Raw genomic sequence first — 16,338 nt, 5'->3', positions numbered from 1 at the left:
CCCTCATGCTCTCATATTTCATGCCTCCTTTCAGTTCAGATGAACTCAGTTCCACACCACTTCTGTTTTGAGATCCTTACAGCACACCGTGGCTGAAGCAGTCTGTTACATGTAGCTTGTCATGCTGACCACACTTAATAATCAGAGTTAATGACCGGAGAAGATGACCACTGAGTTGACTCATTGAGCTGGTAACCGAGACTTGCACAATGGAGATGAGAGCTCCTTGCCTTCCTCTCCACAGATTCCTCTGGCCGCATCAAGACCCCAGACCAGCCCCTGTCCCAGCAGATCTCGGACGTGGTGAAGCAGCCGGCCTTCATTGCCGGCATCGGTGCCGCCTGCTGGATCATCCTCATGGTCTTCAGCATCTGGCTCTATCGACACCGCAAGAAGAGGAGCGGGCTGAGCAGCAGCTACGCAGGCATCCGCAAGGGTCAGCCCCGCGCGTGTGGCTGCGTGGGTGTGTTGTGTGGGAGCTTGTGTGTGTGACCTCGTGCCCGCGCTCGTCTGCGTAGGAAGGAGACACGTCTTCTTTACATAGCTGAGTGAGCTCTCTGTACCCAGCGTTCTTCATTTTGCTTTACTCAGTTGTTTTGTTAATACTCCTACTCTTTAAATATTTGGCAAAACTCCCTGTAAACCAGCCTTTGAAACTCAATAAGAAGTGTTTTTTTCTTTTTTCCTGATCATTAACTGTCTTCAAAAATAGATGAAACAGGAGAATTCCTTTGATCCTTGTGAGAATCTTCATTTTTACAAGAGGCTGTTTCCTACCTCATTTCGGTTTTATTTTTTCCTTTCTCTGGCCTGTTTCGCCGACAGCACTGATCTGATACAGATTCTTCTCTTATTTATGTCGGCCTGTGTGAGGCTGCAGAAACTCGTCAATATTTAGCGATGAAGATTATCAGGCTAACTGATAACTTCTACCCTCTGTTGCTCTTGTCTGCCGCCTCTGTTGTCTGCCAGCACTCCTACCCACCATCGCCGGCATTCCCTGTTTCTGTCAGGGAGGGACATTTGTGAAACATGAGAGAAGTGCGACAGGATGCTCTCCAAGCTGCCACAGGAGCAGTCACTCTCAGAGGAGGATTGTGGGTAGCGACTATAGTTGCTCTTGAGATGGCAGAGAGAGACGGGGGCTGCGGGCCCTCAGCGCGGCGTGCGAGCTTCATGCACAGCCGCACCCGCATTATCCAGAGTATCAAAACTGCAATTCCTTTTTTTTTCTGGTTTAATGTCTAGCTGCAGGCAAAGCAGCTGAACCCCCCCCCGCTTCCCCCCCACTCTGTGGTTCAGGTTTGATCTTGACTAGCAGGATAATAAGTGCCCATATAGAAGAAGTCATTCCGCTTAAGTACCAAGTAGAGAGCAGCAGAACAGACAAGCTTGTGAGCAATGGGGGGGGTTGGGGGGGCACTGGGCCTCCAAGTCTCAAATCACAACAAGGTGGCAGGTTTCATTAGGCCCCAGAGTGTCCTTGCTTTCAGGAAATGTCTTCAGCATGGGGAGGGGGGGCAGCCGAGTCCCTATCCCCTCCTTCGGCCCCCAGGGGTCCAATGCAGTATGAATGGAGTAAGGTGGAGAGGTTGGCCATCGTCGCTGCCAGCATTTCCATAGCCCCTTGCTTCCTGAAGGACACGCAGGAAAATGGATTTTCACTGACAGGCCCAAGGTCACGTTCAGAAATCCAATTATCAACTTATAATATGTGGGATTCCAGAGCCCGTATAAAAATACAAGCCTGGCACTAACTATTTAAGACCAAGAGAGTGTGAATGCTGAAACTGTCTGTCTGCTGCTTACTATATACGTCTGTATCTAGTGGCCTACCCTTCTCTAACAGCATTACCAGTGATATTTCAACCCTGAAAATGCTCCTCTAGCTAGAGCTGAATTTAGGTTTCAACTTAGGCCTGTTATCAGAAGGTCGCTGGTTCGAATCCCATAAGGGGCAGTGTAGTCATACGTGTATCATGTTTGGGTCCACCTAAGAGGTCAGCCTGTGATCAGAACCTGAGCTTTGTTTTCACCAAAACACATGTATGTGTGTGTGTGTGTCATACAGGAGAGCCTATACCTGTACATATAGCAAATAAAACATTGTTACCATTAGAACATCATTGAGGAAAATTAGCAGTAACCTCTTGGTAATGGGAATTAAGGTGAATGTGAAGCCCCTGCAGTCACTGTGCCAGCTCAGGTAGTGCTGCTCCTCGATTCTGTCCAAACATGGGCATGGGATCTTCTCACATTACCTCACTGGGCTTTTTGTGGAAACAGGTGGCAGACCTGTAGCATTAGCAGCTGCCGCTCCCCAGTCCCATCTACTGGAGAAACTGCTGTTGAAACTCGTACCAGAGAAAGTTTATGGAGTGAAGCAGAGCGAGATGTGTTGCCACCTGAGGCCTGAATCGAGAGCCAGTGTAGGGTGAAGCAGCGGAATGAAGCAGAGGATGTGGCCGAGTGCGAGAAGGTCTGCCTTTCTGCACCATCTTTTTCCTCACGATCTGTGGCAACAGGGACAGTAAAGAAATACAAAGCAACCTGATTTTTCCTTGGATGTGTCTGTGCGTGGCTCTGTCCTCCTGCAGTCTACCCTGACTGGAAAGTCCCCACCCCCCAGGAGCGCTTAGAGCCAGGGGCTGAGCGCCGATGACACATTCCGTCGCTGCGCTGATTTGATTTATTTATTTCCAGCGCGTTAGCATTCCACATTAGCGTTTAGCGTGACACGCCGAGTGTCACTTTGCCTCAGCTTCAAAGTGGGCAGGCCGATGCCACGCACTGATAGAACCATCACGCCCACCGGGGTTTATCCGCTTAATCCCTTCATGCGCCTGACCTCAAAGCAGGGCCAAAACAAAACGGCGATTAATGTGTCATTTATAGTGTGACGCTCTTCATTGATGTTGGAGTTTGTTTTCCTGTAAATAAAAGGATATGAAGGAGTGAGGACAGTCCTGGCTCGGGGCTCACAGTGTCAGTGTTCCTTCAGGTGTTTCCATAGCTCACGTGCATTTCGCCACGACGACAGAGACCCCTTAAAAATCTTTATAGCACAGGCTCGGCATGAAGTGGTCTGCTGTGCTGCCTGTGGTGTGGAGCGGGAAGAGCGGCCATCCTCCTGCGGTGGCCAGAGCACACGCATGCCCCCCCCCCTTCCCCGTGATACCACAGCCATGAGCCCTCAGTGACCCTCCGCGGACCTCTTGACTGTCTGGGCCGCAATTTGAAACAGTGTTCTTTCAAGCTTGCTGCTGAGAATAAGACCAGGCTCAGACCTCCAGTTACACATGAAATCATCCTTTGCTGGTAGTTTGCTGCTACTATATGACCTTTACATATATAGCAACACTGCAGACAGACACCTGTAAATATTCTTGAAGCTAATAATCTCTTTCCTTCTCTCTTTCCCTTGCACATCCCTCTGTTTGGACAACACAGTTCCATCGTTCACCTTCACCCCGACAGGTATGTATGCATGTGTTGATGTCTTGGGACTTTGATTTTTTTTTCTCCCAACACTATTTCTCGCTGTACCATTATCTGAATTCCTGTGCCGCAGAATGGTAGCTCTTACATATGGTCATAAAACATGTCTTTGGTCACCAGGGAAGACCGGTTCTTGCTGAAAGTGATTTTGGGAGATGTGCTTTTAGCTGAAGGCATCAAGGTTGCAGTTAGGCGTGAAACCTCGTCAGACATTTTTGGAAAAAGATTAGAGGAGCTCTTTCCAAATGCCACAGGAGCCAGGTTGCCTGGAGCCAATCACAGCAGGACAGTCAGATACCGGTGTCAGACAGCATGGATTGTCATTACCCATAAGCACCTCCCAACAAGTGTGGCCACACTAGGACCCTCGGTTGTGCTGTCAGTCTGTGCAGCCAGGGTTCCTCAGTCCCTCTTTCTGCTCCCAGCACCTTTCCAAGGTTGTAGCTGTTGTGTTTGTACTGTGTCAGAACAAGGGGCACCCTGCTTGGGAATATGTGTACTTAAGGTGCCTAATTCCCTGAGTGTCTTTGTTTTAGTCCGCAGTCCTGGCCCAGGCCTCAGGACCATATTTGGTTCTGTGATCCTGGCTCTCTTCTTTAGATTGTTTTAAGGCTGTTTGCTCTCTGGCTTCCCATCTCATTATATAGCTGCTGTTTAAATATAGGACATTTCTGTCACCTGAAACTCTAGGGGAGTGTGAAATTTGCCATTATTTATGAGACTGGAATTCTGTTCCATTTATACTTTTTTTTTTAATTCAAGGGGAAATTATAAGCCGAGAAGGAAGCCTTTGGTTCATTGTTATATTAAAAAAATCACACATTCTTATACAGAGTTTGCACAAACCTCAGACTTCCTGTGCAGGGAGGGAGATGCCTTAAATCCTCCCTAAAAGAGATTGTAATTAAAGTGCCAGTTTATCTCGCCTTCACACACCGGCAGCTTAGAGCTCCATGAAAGGCCTGGCTTCCCCTGCAGAAGGCGTCACATGGGGAGCGGCGGCGATGCTGGGGGACTGTAGCTGCGTGGAGCCTCCTCTAAGCCTCTTACACACCCTCACACACAGAGACACACACAAACCCACACAGGGGCACACACACACACTGAGACTCACAGATACACCCACACTGAGACTCACAGACACACACACTGAGACTCACAGATACACCCACACTGAGACCCACAGACACACCCACACTGAGACTCACAGATACACACACACTGAGACTCACAGATACACACACACTGAGACTCACAGATACACACACACTGAGACTCACAGATACACACACACTGAGACTCACAGATACACACACACTGAGACTCACAGACACACACAGAGACTCACAGATACACCCACACTGAGACTCACAGACACACACAGAGACTCACAGATACACCCACACTGAGACTCACAGATACACCCACACTGAGATTCACAGACACACACAGAGACTCACAGATACACCCACACTGAGACTCAGACACACACAGACTCACAGATACACCCACACTGAGACTCACATATACACCCACACTGAGACTCACATATACACCCACACTGAGACTCACAGACACACCCACACTGAGTCTCACAGACACACCCACACTGAGTCTCACAGACACACCCACACTGAGACTCACAGATACACACACAATATTACACACACTGATACTGACAGATACTCAGACACACTGTCACGTACAATCACACACTGATGGACACAGAGGTTCACACATCCTGATACACGCAGATAGACGCTGAAACTCACACACACACACACACACAGATATAGTCACGGCAGTTTGCCCTGGGGCTCTGTGTGCACATGCGTCTTTCGCTGTGCGCTCAGGTGGCGTGTGGCTGCTTTTCTTTTTGCAGACATCTGCATTGGAAGCTGTGTGTCTGTGTGGGTGTGTTGGGGGGCTCTGTGAGGTGAGGGCAGCCCACCTGTTTATCCTGGCCTCCCCCTGCCTGTCGGAGCTGTGAGTGCTGGTGCTCCCATTCATTGACACTCATCTTTGTCCACAGTGTCCTACCAGAGAGGCGGAGAGGCAGTCAGCAGTGCTGGGAGGTAAGTGGCTTGGGGCTCATGCCCGCTGCGCTCGCGGTGCCCGCTGTACCCGTGGTACCCGTCCCTAAACATGCTGAGCAGAAGCACACTGAGCAACCTGCACATGCAAATCTAGCATTTAACAGGTTATTACAGTATTTATGCCCACTATGACTATCACACTGACTTCACTGTGCTTGATGTTGTCAGGAAGGAGACAGAATAAAGCGATTATGAGTCAGAGGTGTAAAAAACAACCAGGTGTGAAAATAAGAAAGGTGTGGTGTGAGACATAGAATAGGAGGGAAACAAGGGGCACAGAGGAAGAAAATGAAGAGAGGGTAATGCTTTCAGTCTGCCACTAGGGGGAGTGCTTTGACTTTATAACAGACTAATGCAGGCAAGGCAGAGGGTGGAGTCCATGGTTGTAGACAAAAGATCATGGCATCCATAAAAAGCCTTTTCCCAGTCCCAAACAGACTGCTGCCATCACTCATGCTGTCAGTCTCATAGTGATTTCCAAGGAAGCTGCTATGCGTCTCTGTCTGTCCGTGTGTCATTGTCTGTGTGTGTGTGTGTGTGTGTGTGTGTGTGTGTGTGTGTTCCTGCGTGTGTATGTGCGTCTCTCTTTGTCTGTCTCTGTCTGTCTGTCTGTGTGCATGCGCATCTGTGTCTGTCTACTGTATGTGTGTGGCTTTGTTTCTCTGTATGTCATTGACTGTGTGTGTGTGTGTGTGTGTGTGTGTGTGTGTGTGTGTGTGCATGTGGTTCAGGTATTTCTTATGTTATGTGGACCAAATTTCCCACGCAGCGTGATAAAAACCTGTTATTTTGACGTTGTGGGGATCATGTTTCCAGTCCCCGTAAAGATAACCTCAGTTTTACAAAAATCTGTGACTGCAATAAAAAAAACAAAGACTGCCGAAAGTCTTGTATTTTGGTTGGTTACTTACGGTTATGGTTAAGGTTAGACCTTGGTAAGGGTTAAAGTCGTGGTTTTTGGATTTTCGTTTTTCATGTCAAAATTAATGGATCGTCCCCACAAAGATATGAGTACAGGTCTGTGTGTGTGTGTGTGTGGTGTGTGTGACTGTCTGTCTGTGTGTCGGTGTGTGTGTGTGGGTTTGCATAGATAACATTCAGGAACCAAAATATCTCCAAAGTGCGGTAAAACCTGACACTTCCTTACTTTTGGGGACACTTCTTCAGGTCCCCATTTGGATAACCTCAGTTTTATAAAAAATCTGTGAATGCAATCAAAAAAGTAAAAATGCCAAAAGTCTTGTATTTTGGTTGGTTGCTTATGGTTAAGGTTAGGGTTGGTGGGGGTTTAGGGTGTCGTGATTGGGATTAGGGCAGAAGCATTCTGGTGCCCCCCACAGTCAGCCCAGGTGTGAGGGGTAGCTCACCTCTTCTGTTTCAGGCTGCCCCATGTCTGATGGTTACCCAGCAGCCCCTGCACCTCCTGGCAGCTACACAGACGATTCGCTGTACACATACCTTTGTGTGACACCGATGAGCAAGGACATTGCAATAGGACATACTCATTAACTGATCATATTTTTAAACAGCTTCTCTAAACATGTATATTGCCTTGTATAACTGTAAACAAGCAATATCTTTTCTTTTAATGCATCTGATAAATTGAAGCTTAACACACAAATGTAAATTCACTGCATATTGAAATTACAGAATCATAACAGCTAGAATCTGGGATCAGACAGCGAGGATGGATGCTGGAGTTAATGTGAAATTAATGTTTAGCTGGGAAGTGCAGGAGACAAAGGAAGGACCTGCTATGCATGCAGGCTGCTTTGTCTGGACGCCTGCCATTCTGTGCGTGTGTGTGTGCTTGTGTGTGTGTGTGTGTGTGTGTGTGTGTGTGTGTGTGTCTGCACACCCCCGCGTGCACGAGGTGTGGAGTTTCAAATGTCAGCTCAGAGCTGTCTATTGTCAGAATCCTTCGGAAAGAGCAGAGTCAGCCGCTCATGCAAGCCGCTCTGGAAAAAATGAGAGCAAGAAAGAGAAATGATAACAGGAGCAAAACAGCGATGGAGAGATGGACGGATTTGGGGAGGAGGGGTGGAGGGCTGTGTTTTGCGTTTATTGGGTATTTTCCGGGATGTTACCAGTCGAAGATTCTCTGAATTAGCCGCCGTTAATCAGGTTAGCTGGGTGAGGCTGTTTCCCAGCCATACCTGCATAACTGTGTAATATTGCAGCTGAGCTTAACTACAGCCGTACAGCAAAGCTGTGTTTTTTAATTCTCATTTGGTCTGTTTCATACTTCTTTTGCAAAATCAGTGACACAGAGGATTTTTTTCCCCACACATAGAAAAGACAACTGCATGGCAGGTCGCCTTTGTGCTGCAGTAAGCCTAGCATTTGCAGCGCTTTCAGAGACGCTTGCCGAGCCTTGGCTTTTGCTCTCCAGCGCACCGTCCTGTCAGCAACAGCAGCCCACCCGAGCAAACATAATCTGTTTGGCCTAGATGTCCACGGGCAAACAACTGCTTCCTAAAGCATGCTTAAATCCTCCCCTCTCTGAACATTCACAGATCATGAGCGGAGATGGCGGAAGGTGCGGACTGTGCTGGAGAGGAAGCTGCCTTATACCAGTTAGGCTGAAAACAAATGCATCCGCAGACAGGGCTGTCAGGCGGTTCGGTTTCCTCTTGGGGCCGGTATTTGGGAGTGACTCAGCAGGCCAGTGCTTCTGCGAGTCCTATACCTCTGCCAGGTCTCACGGCGCTGCTCTCTCTGCTTCTGGGCCGACAGGCCCGGCCTGCTGAACATCGCGGAGCCAACTACCCAACCCTGGCTGGCCGACACCTGGCCCAACTCGTGCTCCAACCCAAATGACTGCTCCATCAACTGCTGCACAGCAGGAAACGGCAACAGCGACAGCAACCTGGCGACCTACAGCCGCCCAGGTGGGGACGCCGGAGCTGCTGGGGGGATTAAGCGCAGGAGTCACACCCCGGGGGCTGGAAGGACAGCACCCTGTGGTCATTCTCTCTGCAGAAGTGACAAAGAGGCATTTCAATGCTGTTTCTAGTGGGTGGGGCTTGGCTGACGATACCACAAGCAGAGAAAATACAAAAAAAAATCACAAGTCAGAAAACTGTACGAAGTCTCACATTTATGCAGGAATATGGAAGTAGGCGGCAAAGTAGATTAGGGAGTGGAATTCTGGGAAATAATCTTGAGTACCAGGGGAGGCTTGGCTGATTGATTCTTGAACAAGGATCTTGACCTGGTTTACCTCAATTTACTGATGTTTTTTTACCTGTACGGGTTGGCAGAGACAACACTGAACACATGAATCAAAGATAGTCATGATAATTTTTTTCCCAAAAAGGTAAAAACTTTCCTGTGTCACGGATGAGCACTGAGCACTGAGCATCTTCTGTTGTGTGTATTGCCAGCAAGGAGGCAGTTTGGGGGGGGGGGTGTTTGATTTGTTAGAGGTTAAATCTGGGGCTATTTTTGTTCAGGAAATAGAAATAAACATTCTGGAAGGATCCTTTGGGTTTACTCTGCTGCTAATCGAATTGCTTTCCTGATTTCCATACTGTTGTTATAGCCCTTAATGTAATTTAGGCTAAGTGCTCGGTTATTTAAGAAATGTGGATGAGCCACAGAGGTCAAGACGGGACTGCGGAAAGTGGCCAGCACTGGGGAATCGGGGGGCACCTGAACAATGCGGGGGAAGGGGGAGCGTTAAGGGACGGGAGGAACAGGGTAGCCAGGGTAATATAAAAGGAGATGGATGGAGGCAGATCGAGCAGGTAAGCAGGAGCAGAGAGGAGTGGAGCAGCCTATAGTGGAGACAGAGTGGAGTGGAGTGTCAGTTAGTGGGAGCAGGGAGGACTGGAGAGGAAAGGAGTGAAATTTAGTGGGAGCAGAGAGGAGCGGAGTGGCAGTTAATGGGAGCAGAGAGGCCAGAGCAGCAGTTAACAGAGTGGAGAGGAATGAAGAGGAGAGGAGCTGCAATTAGTGGGAGCAGAGAGGCCAGAGCAGCAGTTAACAGAGTGGAGAGGAATGAAGAGGAGAGGAGCTGCAGTTAGTGGGAGCAGAGAGGCAAGAGCAGCAGTTAACAGAGTGGAGAGGAATGAAAAGGAGAGGAGCTGCAGTTAGTGGGAGCAGAGAGGCCAGAGCAGCAGTTAACAGAGTGGAGAGGAATGAAGAGGAGAGGAGCTGCAGTTAGTGGGAGCAGAGAGGCAAGAGCAGCAGTTAACAGAGTGGAGAGGAATGAAGAGGAGAGGAGCTGCAGTTAGTGGGAGCAGAGAGGCCAGAGCAGCAGTTAACAGAGTGGAGAGGAATGAAGAGGAGAGGAGCTGCAGTTAGTGGGAGCAGAGAGGCCAGAGCAGCAGTTAACAGAGTGGAGAGGAATGAAGAGGAGAGGAGCTGCAGTTAGTGGGAGCAGAGAGGCCAGAGCAGCAGTTAACAGAGTGGAGAGGAATGAAGAGGAGAGGAGCTGCAGTTAGTGGGAGCAGAGAGGCAAGAGCAGCAGTTAACAGAGTGGAGAGGAATGAAGAGGAGTGGAGCTGCAGTTAGTGGGAGCAGAGAGGAGCAGAAGAGCCACATCATGCTTTATAAGGAGCCTTCAGCTTGGAAAGCAGGACTCTTCTAAAAAAAAAAAAAAAAAAAAAAAAAACACTGTGTTTGATTCAGGGACACAAAAGACAGACTAGAAAAGGAATGGTCTAAAGTCACAGCCGAGAGAGAGGTGGCAGAAGATTTGGGGGGGGGGGGGGGCTGCAGATGACCTGGGTAGGTCCCTGAGACAAAGCGAGAAAGGTTCTCTGGGCTTTAAGCAGAAGGGTTCACCTTGCTCTGCTCCACTATTGGCTGGGAGCTCTTTCCCAAAAGCACTCCACGGTGCCTCCTTACGTGACTGCAGGGTTCACTGATGCCCTCTGGCAGCCAAAACCATGACCTCCTGCCACCCTCCCATCGTTTCAGGTGTTCACATTTGTTGGGGGGGAAGGGTTTAAATTTTCATTAACCTGGGCTGAGTGTGAATGGCTGCTCTTCTGCACTCACCCCATGATGAGCAGACATGTGTAATAAGCCATGCGAGGGCTGCAGAAGGGAGCTTTGCATGTGACAGACACTAAGGCATGCAGCATGGCCATGCTGTGTGCTCGCATGCTGATGAGCGCAATGGGGTCCACGCGTACCCCGCACCTTAAGCAGTGCTGTGTGCTCGCACGCTGATGAGCGTCATGGGGTCCACGCGTACCCCGCACCTTAAGCAGTGCTGTGTGCTCGCACGCTGATGAGCGCCATGGGGTCCACGCGTACCCCGCACCTTAAGCAGTTCTGTGTGCTCGCGCGCTGATGAGCGCCATGGGGTCCACGCGTACCCCGCACCTTAAGCAGTGCTGTGTGCTCGCGCGCTGATGAGCGCCATGGGGTCCACGCGTACCCCGCATCTTAAGCAGTTCTGTGTGCTCGCGCGCTGATGAGCGCCATGGGGTCCACGCGTACCCCGCACCTTAAGCAGTGCTGTGTGCTCGCACGCTGATGAGCGCCATGGGGTCCACGCGTACCCCGCACCTTAAGCAGTGCTGTGTGCTCGCACGCTGATGAGCGCCATGGGGTCCACGCGTACCCCGCACCTTAAGCAGTGCTGTGTGCTCGCACGCTGATGAGCGCCATGGGGTCCACGCGTACCCCGCACCTTAAGCAGTTCTGTGTGCTCGCACGCTGATGAGCGCCATGGGGTCCACGCGTACCCCGCACCTTAAGCAGTTCTGTGTGCTCGCACGCTGATGAGCGCCATGGGGTCCACGCGTACCCCGCATCTTAAGCAGTTCTGTGTGCTCGCGCGCTGATGAGCGCCATGGGGTCCACGCGTACCCCGCACCTTAAGCAGTGCTGTGTGCTCGCACGCTGATGACCGCCATGGGGTCCACGCATACCCCGCACCTTAAGCAGGCCTCTAACACTCCGGCCTTTGAAGTCCCACATAATCGCAGCTTCTTGGAAACCCCAGACGCTCCTGAGTAGCCAAATGTCAGTGCGCCATGCCGAGCGGAGCGGAGCCGGCTTGCCGGCCTTTTGAAGATTTAAATGCATTAATGAGTGCGGCATACAACGGGACTCGCTGGCAGGATTCCAGCCCCCCCCCCACCCCGGGGGACTGATCCGGTTGAGCTCAGATGTTCCGCTGGAGGATCTGAGTGGCTTGCGGCTTCATCTCAGCTTCTTCTCCTTTCACTTCACGGGTCGTGAGAGAGGAGGGTCGCTGGAAGAGGAGGAGCCCTGCTCAGCATCTGAGCACCTGCTTGCAGGGCCCGTCCTTATTTACATGTTTGCCTAAAGTGATGTAACAAGATAAATATGTCTGCCTCCGACGGGCTATCCATCATTCTTAATACGCGAGCAATTTAATCGGCTAGACTCAGTCTTGCGTTGAAGTTCCCATTAATTTTTGGTGTAAAGTAAAGTGATGGCAGTCACGCGGTCATTACTAGCCGAATACTCGATTACTAACCCCTCACCCCACCCCCGTGTCACCCAGCTGATTGCATCGCCAACTATAACAACCAGCTGGAAAACAAGCAGACTAACCTGATGGTGCCCGAGTCGGGGGTGTACAGCGACGTGGACCTCCCCAGCAAGATCAACGAGATGAAGACCTTCAATAGCCCCAACCTGAAGGATGGCCGCTTCACCGGCCCGGGGGGGCAGCCAACCCCCTACGCCACTACCCAGCTCATACAGTCAAGCATCACCAGCAGCAGCAATGTCAACAGCAGTGGTGGAGGGGGGAGTGACCTCAATGAGAAGCATTGCTGGAAGCCGCCACCTGGGTCGCAGCAGAAGCAGCAGGATGTGACCTCACAGCTGCAGTACAGCATCATGGAACAGAACAAGCTTAACAAGGGTGAGTGGCAGGCAGGGTGCGCAGCCAGCAGGGGCCAGCAGGGGATGTGCCTCCCGCCCCCTCTTCCTGTCACCGTGTATCTCCATGCCCTTGATGGACACGCCCCTGCACCTCCCCGCCCTCCTGGGACACGCCCCCAGAAGCCACGCCCTCATCCCATTCGGCGACATCAGCATGTCTCTCTTGCAGACTTTTTCTTCATCTTCTCCTTTGCTCCAGTCCTCTGCTGATCTTTACATGTCTTTGCAGACAGTGGTGTTATTTCTGAGAATGCCTCTTCCTGTCCACGTCATGCAGATGATGCCATTTGTGCCCAGAACATTGACAGTCTCATGGGTAAATGGACCCTTTAACGCAGTAAAGGGTTGAGATTGTTTGAGGTCTCCAGTGGTTACACCTCCTGCATTCTCTCGTTTATACTTTATGCCATAGAGCTCTAAGCGTCTCATTTGCGCCCCCTAGCACATAACGCATGTTTGTGTGTCTCCATGTGCATGCTGTGCTCCTGCTTTGGGTGTGAGTAAGGATTTAGTCACCTGTGTGCAGAACCTGCTGTGTTTGTATTCTGCACGAATAAGAGCCTCTTCACCCCAGTCACATTGTCTTATATGTTTCCCCTTTAATGCCACTTACACCAGTTTACATTAAGCTCCACCAGTACCATCCTCCACCAAGACAAGACACAAATTACATTTTCAGAATAAAATTAGATTTTATTAGTTAAAACAATTCTTATAAAGAGCCTTTAAAAGGGAACGATCCTGCTGGAAGTTTCTGGAATGTTGCAGTTTAAATGTACGGACTTTCACTCCTGTCTTCTTCCTTCTGTCTTTCCTCCCACTGGAGTGCTCCCTGCACCTCCTCATTTCTGCTTCTCCTCCTTGCGGGTTCGGGGGGCGGTGTGTTCTCCCACTCCTCGGCTGACGCTGCTTCTCTCCCATCCGCCCGCAGAGCATTACAGAGGGGGGGACGTGCCGGCCACCATCCCCTACAGCCAGGCACACGAGGGCCACGCCTCAGGCGCCTACAGCAGCTCTGAGCGAGGCAGCAGCAGCACCTCTGGTGAGGGAGCTCAGGGGAGGGTCATGTTTGACTTTGTTTTACCTTGACCTTTCTGCAGCGAGCCGCCTCTCCGCCAGCGTTTGTTTGTTTGGCTATTTACTCAGGCTGTACTGCGAACTGGCCAGCAAGTGGCGATATAGACCCATAAACCCCCCCCAGCTGAGCCACCCCCATGGGGAGGGGCGCGGTGAGAGGACATAAAGAGGACTGGGGATCTGTTGTGGCTGGTCCCTAGGCGCCCCATTCCTTTTTAAACTCTTCCCTGCTGTTTGTCGCCAAACCATTAATTACCGTTGTCTTCATCATAGCGAAGGGAGCAATAATTTCATGTGGGCACCGGCGTTTGTTCCTGGACAAGGACAAATGACGCGCATTGCGGCCGGCATGCAACGCTGCCATCATAATGCGTCTTATCTATTTTTATATTGTATTTGAAGCTGCCGTAATTAAAGCACAGTGTTCACTGCACCACAGCTCATTGGGTCTGAATTGTAATTTATGGCTGTTAATCGGCCTCTGATGCGTTTTTCTGCTCTTTATTCGTTTTTGGCACGGAATGATATTACTTTTGAAAAATGAGTGTTTTTCTGTTTGATGGAATGCCTGACATTAATTACAAATTGAGAGATAAAGTCTCCATGCATTTTCTCTGCATAAATAACGAGACAGTGGCCATTAGCCACACTCCTGTCAGGTGTAAACATCAAGCTTTGTTCGTCGGTTTTGATGATCTCGCTTGTTTCGGTCGTTTTTTTTGTCTGAGTGCGTCTGTCTGTTCCTGAGCAGGGAGCCAGGGTCAGAAGAAAGGCGTCCGCACCCCCAAGCTGCCTAAACAGGCCAACATGAACTGGGCCGACCTGCTGCCCCCTCCCCCCGCCAGCCCCCCACCCTGCCGCAGCGTGGAGGAGTATTCCCTGCCGATGGGTGACAGGTGGGACCCGATGCTCGCATCGCTGTGTTACCATGCCGCGGTAAGCCGCCCGCCTGCCTGATCGGCTCCCGTCTGCACATCCTCAGCTACGACGCAGACGCGCAATGCCCGCTCCCCCCCTCGCGGATGTACCTGCAACCCGGGGAGCTGGAAGAGGAGGAGGAGGAGGCAGAGAGGGGCCCTACTCCTCCTGTGCGCGGGGCAGCCTCCTCTCCCGCGGGCGTGTCCTACAGCCACCAGTCGACAGCCACGCTGACGCCATCACCGCAAGAGGAGCTGCAGCCCATGCTGCAGGATAGCCCCGAGGCCCTGGGCCCCCCGCAGCAGGACCGCAGGTGAGCAGCAAGGCTGCCTGTAGGGGTGGGACTCCTTTAAGTAGACTGGAGACCTGATGCCGCTTGTCTGCCTCTCCGTTCCCTCATTCTAGACACCATACTGTGAGCCCGCCTCCCCCCCCACGGCCTTTGTCCCCCCCGCACACCTACGGCTACATCTCCAGCCCCCTGGTGCTGGACACGGACGGCATGGAGGAGGAGGAGGAGGAGGAAGGGGACGAGACAGACGCGGAGCTGGCCCAGGCGCACCTGCACTTGCGGCAGCATCCCCCACTGCAGCCACGCCGCCTGCCGCCCCGCGGCCTGGAGCAGACTCCAGCCTCCAGTGTAGGTGACCTGGAGAGCTCCGTCACCGGCTCCATGATCAACGGCTGGGGCTCCGCCTCGGAGGAGGACAACGCCTCGTCCGGCCGCTCCAGCGCCGTCAGCTCCTCCGACGGCTCCTTCTTCACCGACGCCGACTTCGCCCAGGCCGTGGCTGCCGCCGCCGAGTACGCCGGGCTCCGCGTGGCCAAATACCCCCCCTCCGAGGCGGGGCCGGGCGGTGAGCAGGCCGTGCCTCATTGCGGAAGCCCTTGATCTCCTGCTGACTGACGAACACGACCTGTTTCCCGCAGCGACTTGCCATTAATAAAGATATGAATTATGCATGAATGCGCGTGCCCATACCACTCTCCATCACCAACGCAGCCGTCAGCGTACAGAAACGTGAGCCGCATTTCACACGGTAAATCTCTGCGTCTTTTCCAGGCCGGAAGTATCCCATGGCCCCCCCAGGCCGCCGTCCCGGCAGCCCCGTGTCGACCGACAGCAACATGAGCACTGCCGTCATGCAGAAGCGACCGCCCAAGAAGCAAAAGCAGCACGTGGCCGCCCCCCCACTGCACCAGCGCCAGCGCGAGCACTTCCAGGAAGGTAGGCTTCCAGGGGCTTCCTCTGTGCATGACCCCCTCCCTCCTCCTCTTTGAGCCCTGGCTGTTTGCTCAGCATCCTCTGTTTTCTTCTCCCTGACATTCCTGCACGCGCGCCCTGTAGGGGGCGCTGGTGGTCAGCAGTCAGTAATGCCGAGCCTGATGAGGAGCACTCCGGAGGCGTGGCCTCTCGCGGGGGAAGGTGGAGAACGTGTCATACATCAGCTGCTTACATACTGCCTGTCCACATGATGGGCTGGGGGTGACGGGCAAGGGGGGAGGGACCCCATTTCAATCCCCTACCCCATCTGGGTGTGAAAAGGCGGCATCCCTCCCCCCCCAGGCTTGAAAACGTTGCTAATTGAGTGAGTGAGTTTGCCTCACAGGTCACAGCCTTAAACACACAGAGTGTGACGACCCTTTGTGTATTGCGTATACTCCCTATATGGAGTGTTTCTGAGCAGGCCGGGCTTTCGGATTGGGGGGTGGGGGGTCTGGCATCCTGGGAGACTGCAATAGCCCCCGTGTCTCTGCTCTCCTGCCTTTAATGAAATCGCCCCAGGTGGCCTGGCTGTTATTGAAGTGCCCCCCATTGCAAATGCGTAGGGACACGATGGCAGATAGGGCTGGCTCCGCCTCCGCGGATACA

General features: G+C 52.0%; 1 protein-coding gene across 3 annotated transcripts in view; it reads left to right on the top strand.

Moving 5' to 3' along the window:
• The window catches only part of robo1 (roundabout, axon guidance receptor, homolog 1 (Drosophila)), a 262,844-nt gene that overhangs the window by 240,649 nt on the left and 5,857 nt on the right, over window positions 1-16,338 (top strand). For all 3 annotated transcript variants that reach the window (XM_048980726.1, XM_048980727.1, XM_048980728.1), the window contains 10 exons: window positions 245-436; window positions 3,451-3,477; window positions 5,531-5,573; window positions 8,331-8,485; window positions 12,085-12,450; window positions 13,402-13,512; window positions 14,299-14,443; window positions 14,530-14,778; window positions 14,871-15,322; window positions 15,529-15,693. In XM_048980726.1, the coding sequence (XP_048836683.1) occupies window positions 245-436; window positions 3,451-3,477; window positions 5,531-5,573; window positions 8,331-8,485; window positions 12,085-12,450; window positions 13,402-13,512; window positions 14,299-14,443; window positions 14,530-14,778; window positions 14,871-15,322; window positions 15,529-15,693 (1,905 nt within the window). The remainder of the gene's footprint in view (window positions 1-244; window positions 437-3,450; window positions 3,478-5,530; window positions 5,574-8,330; window positions 8,486-12,084; window positions 12,451-13,401; window positions 13,513-14,298; window positions 14,444-14,529; window positions 14,779-14,870; window positions 15,323-15,528; window positions 15,694-16,338) is intronic.

This window comes from Brienomyrus brachyistius, chromosome 17, assembly GCF_023856365.1.
Source record: "Brienomyrus brachyistius isolate T26 chromosome 17, BBRACH_0.4, whole genome shotgun sequence".
In the NCBI taxonomy this organism is placed as follows: domain Eukaryota; kingdom Metazoa; phylum Chordata; class Actinopteri; order Osteoglossiformes; family Mormyridae; genus Brienomyrus; species Brienomyrus brachyistius.
This window is presented reverse-complemented; position numbering and strand designations above follow the sequence as displayed.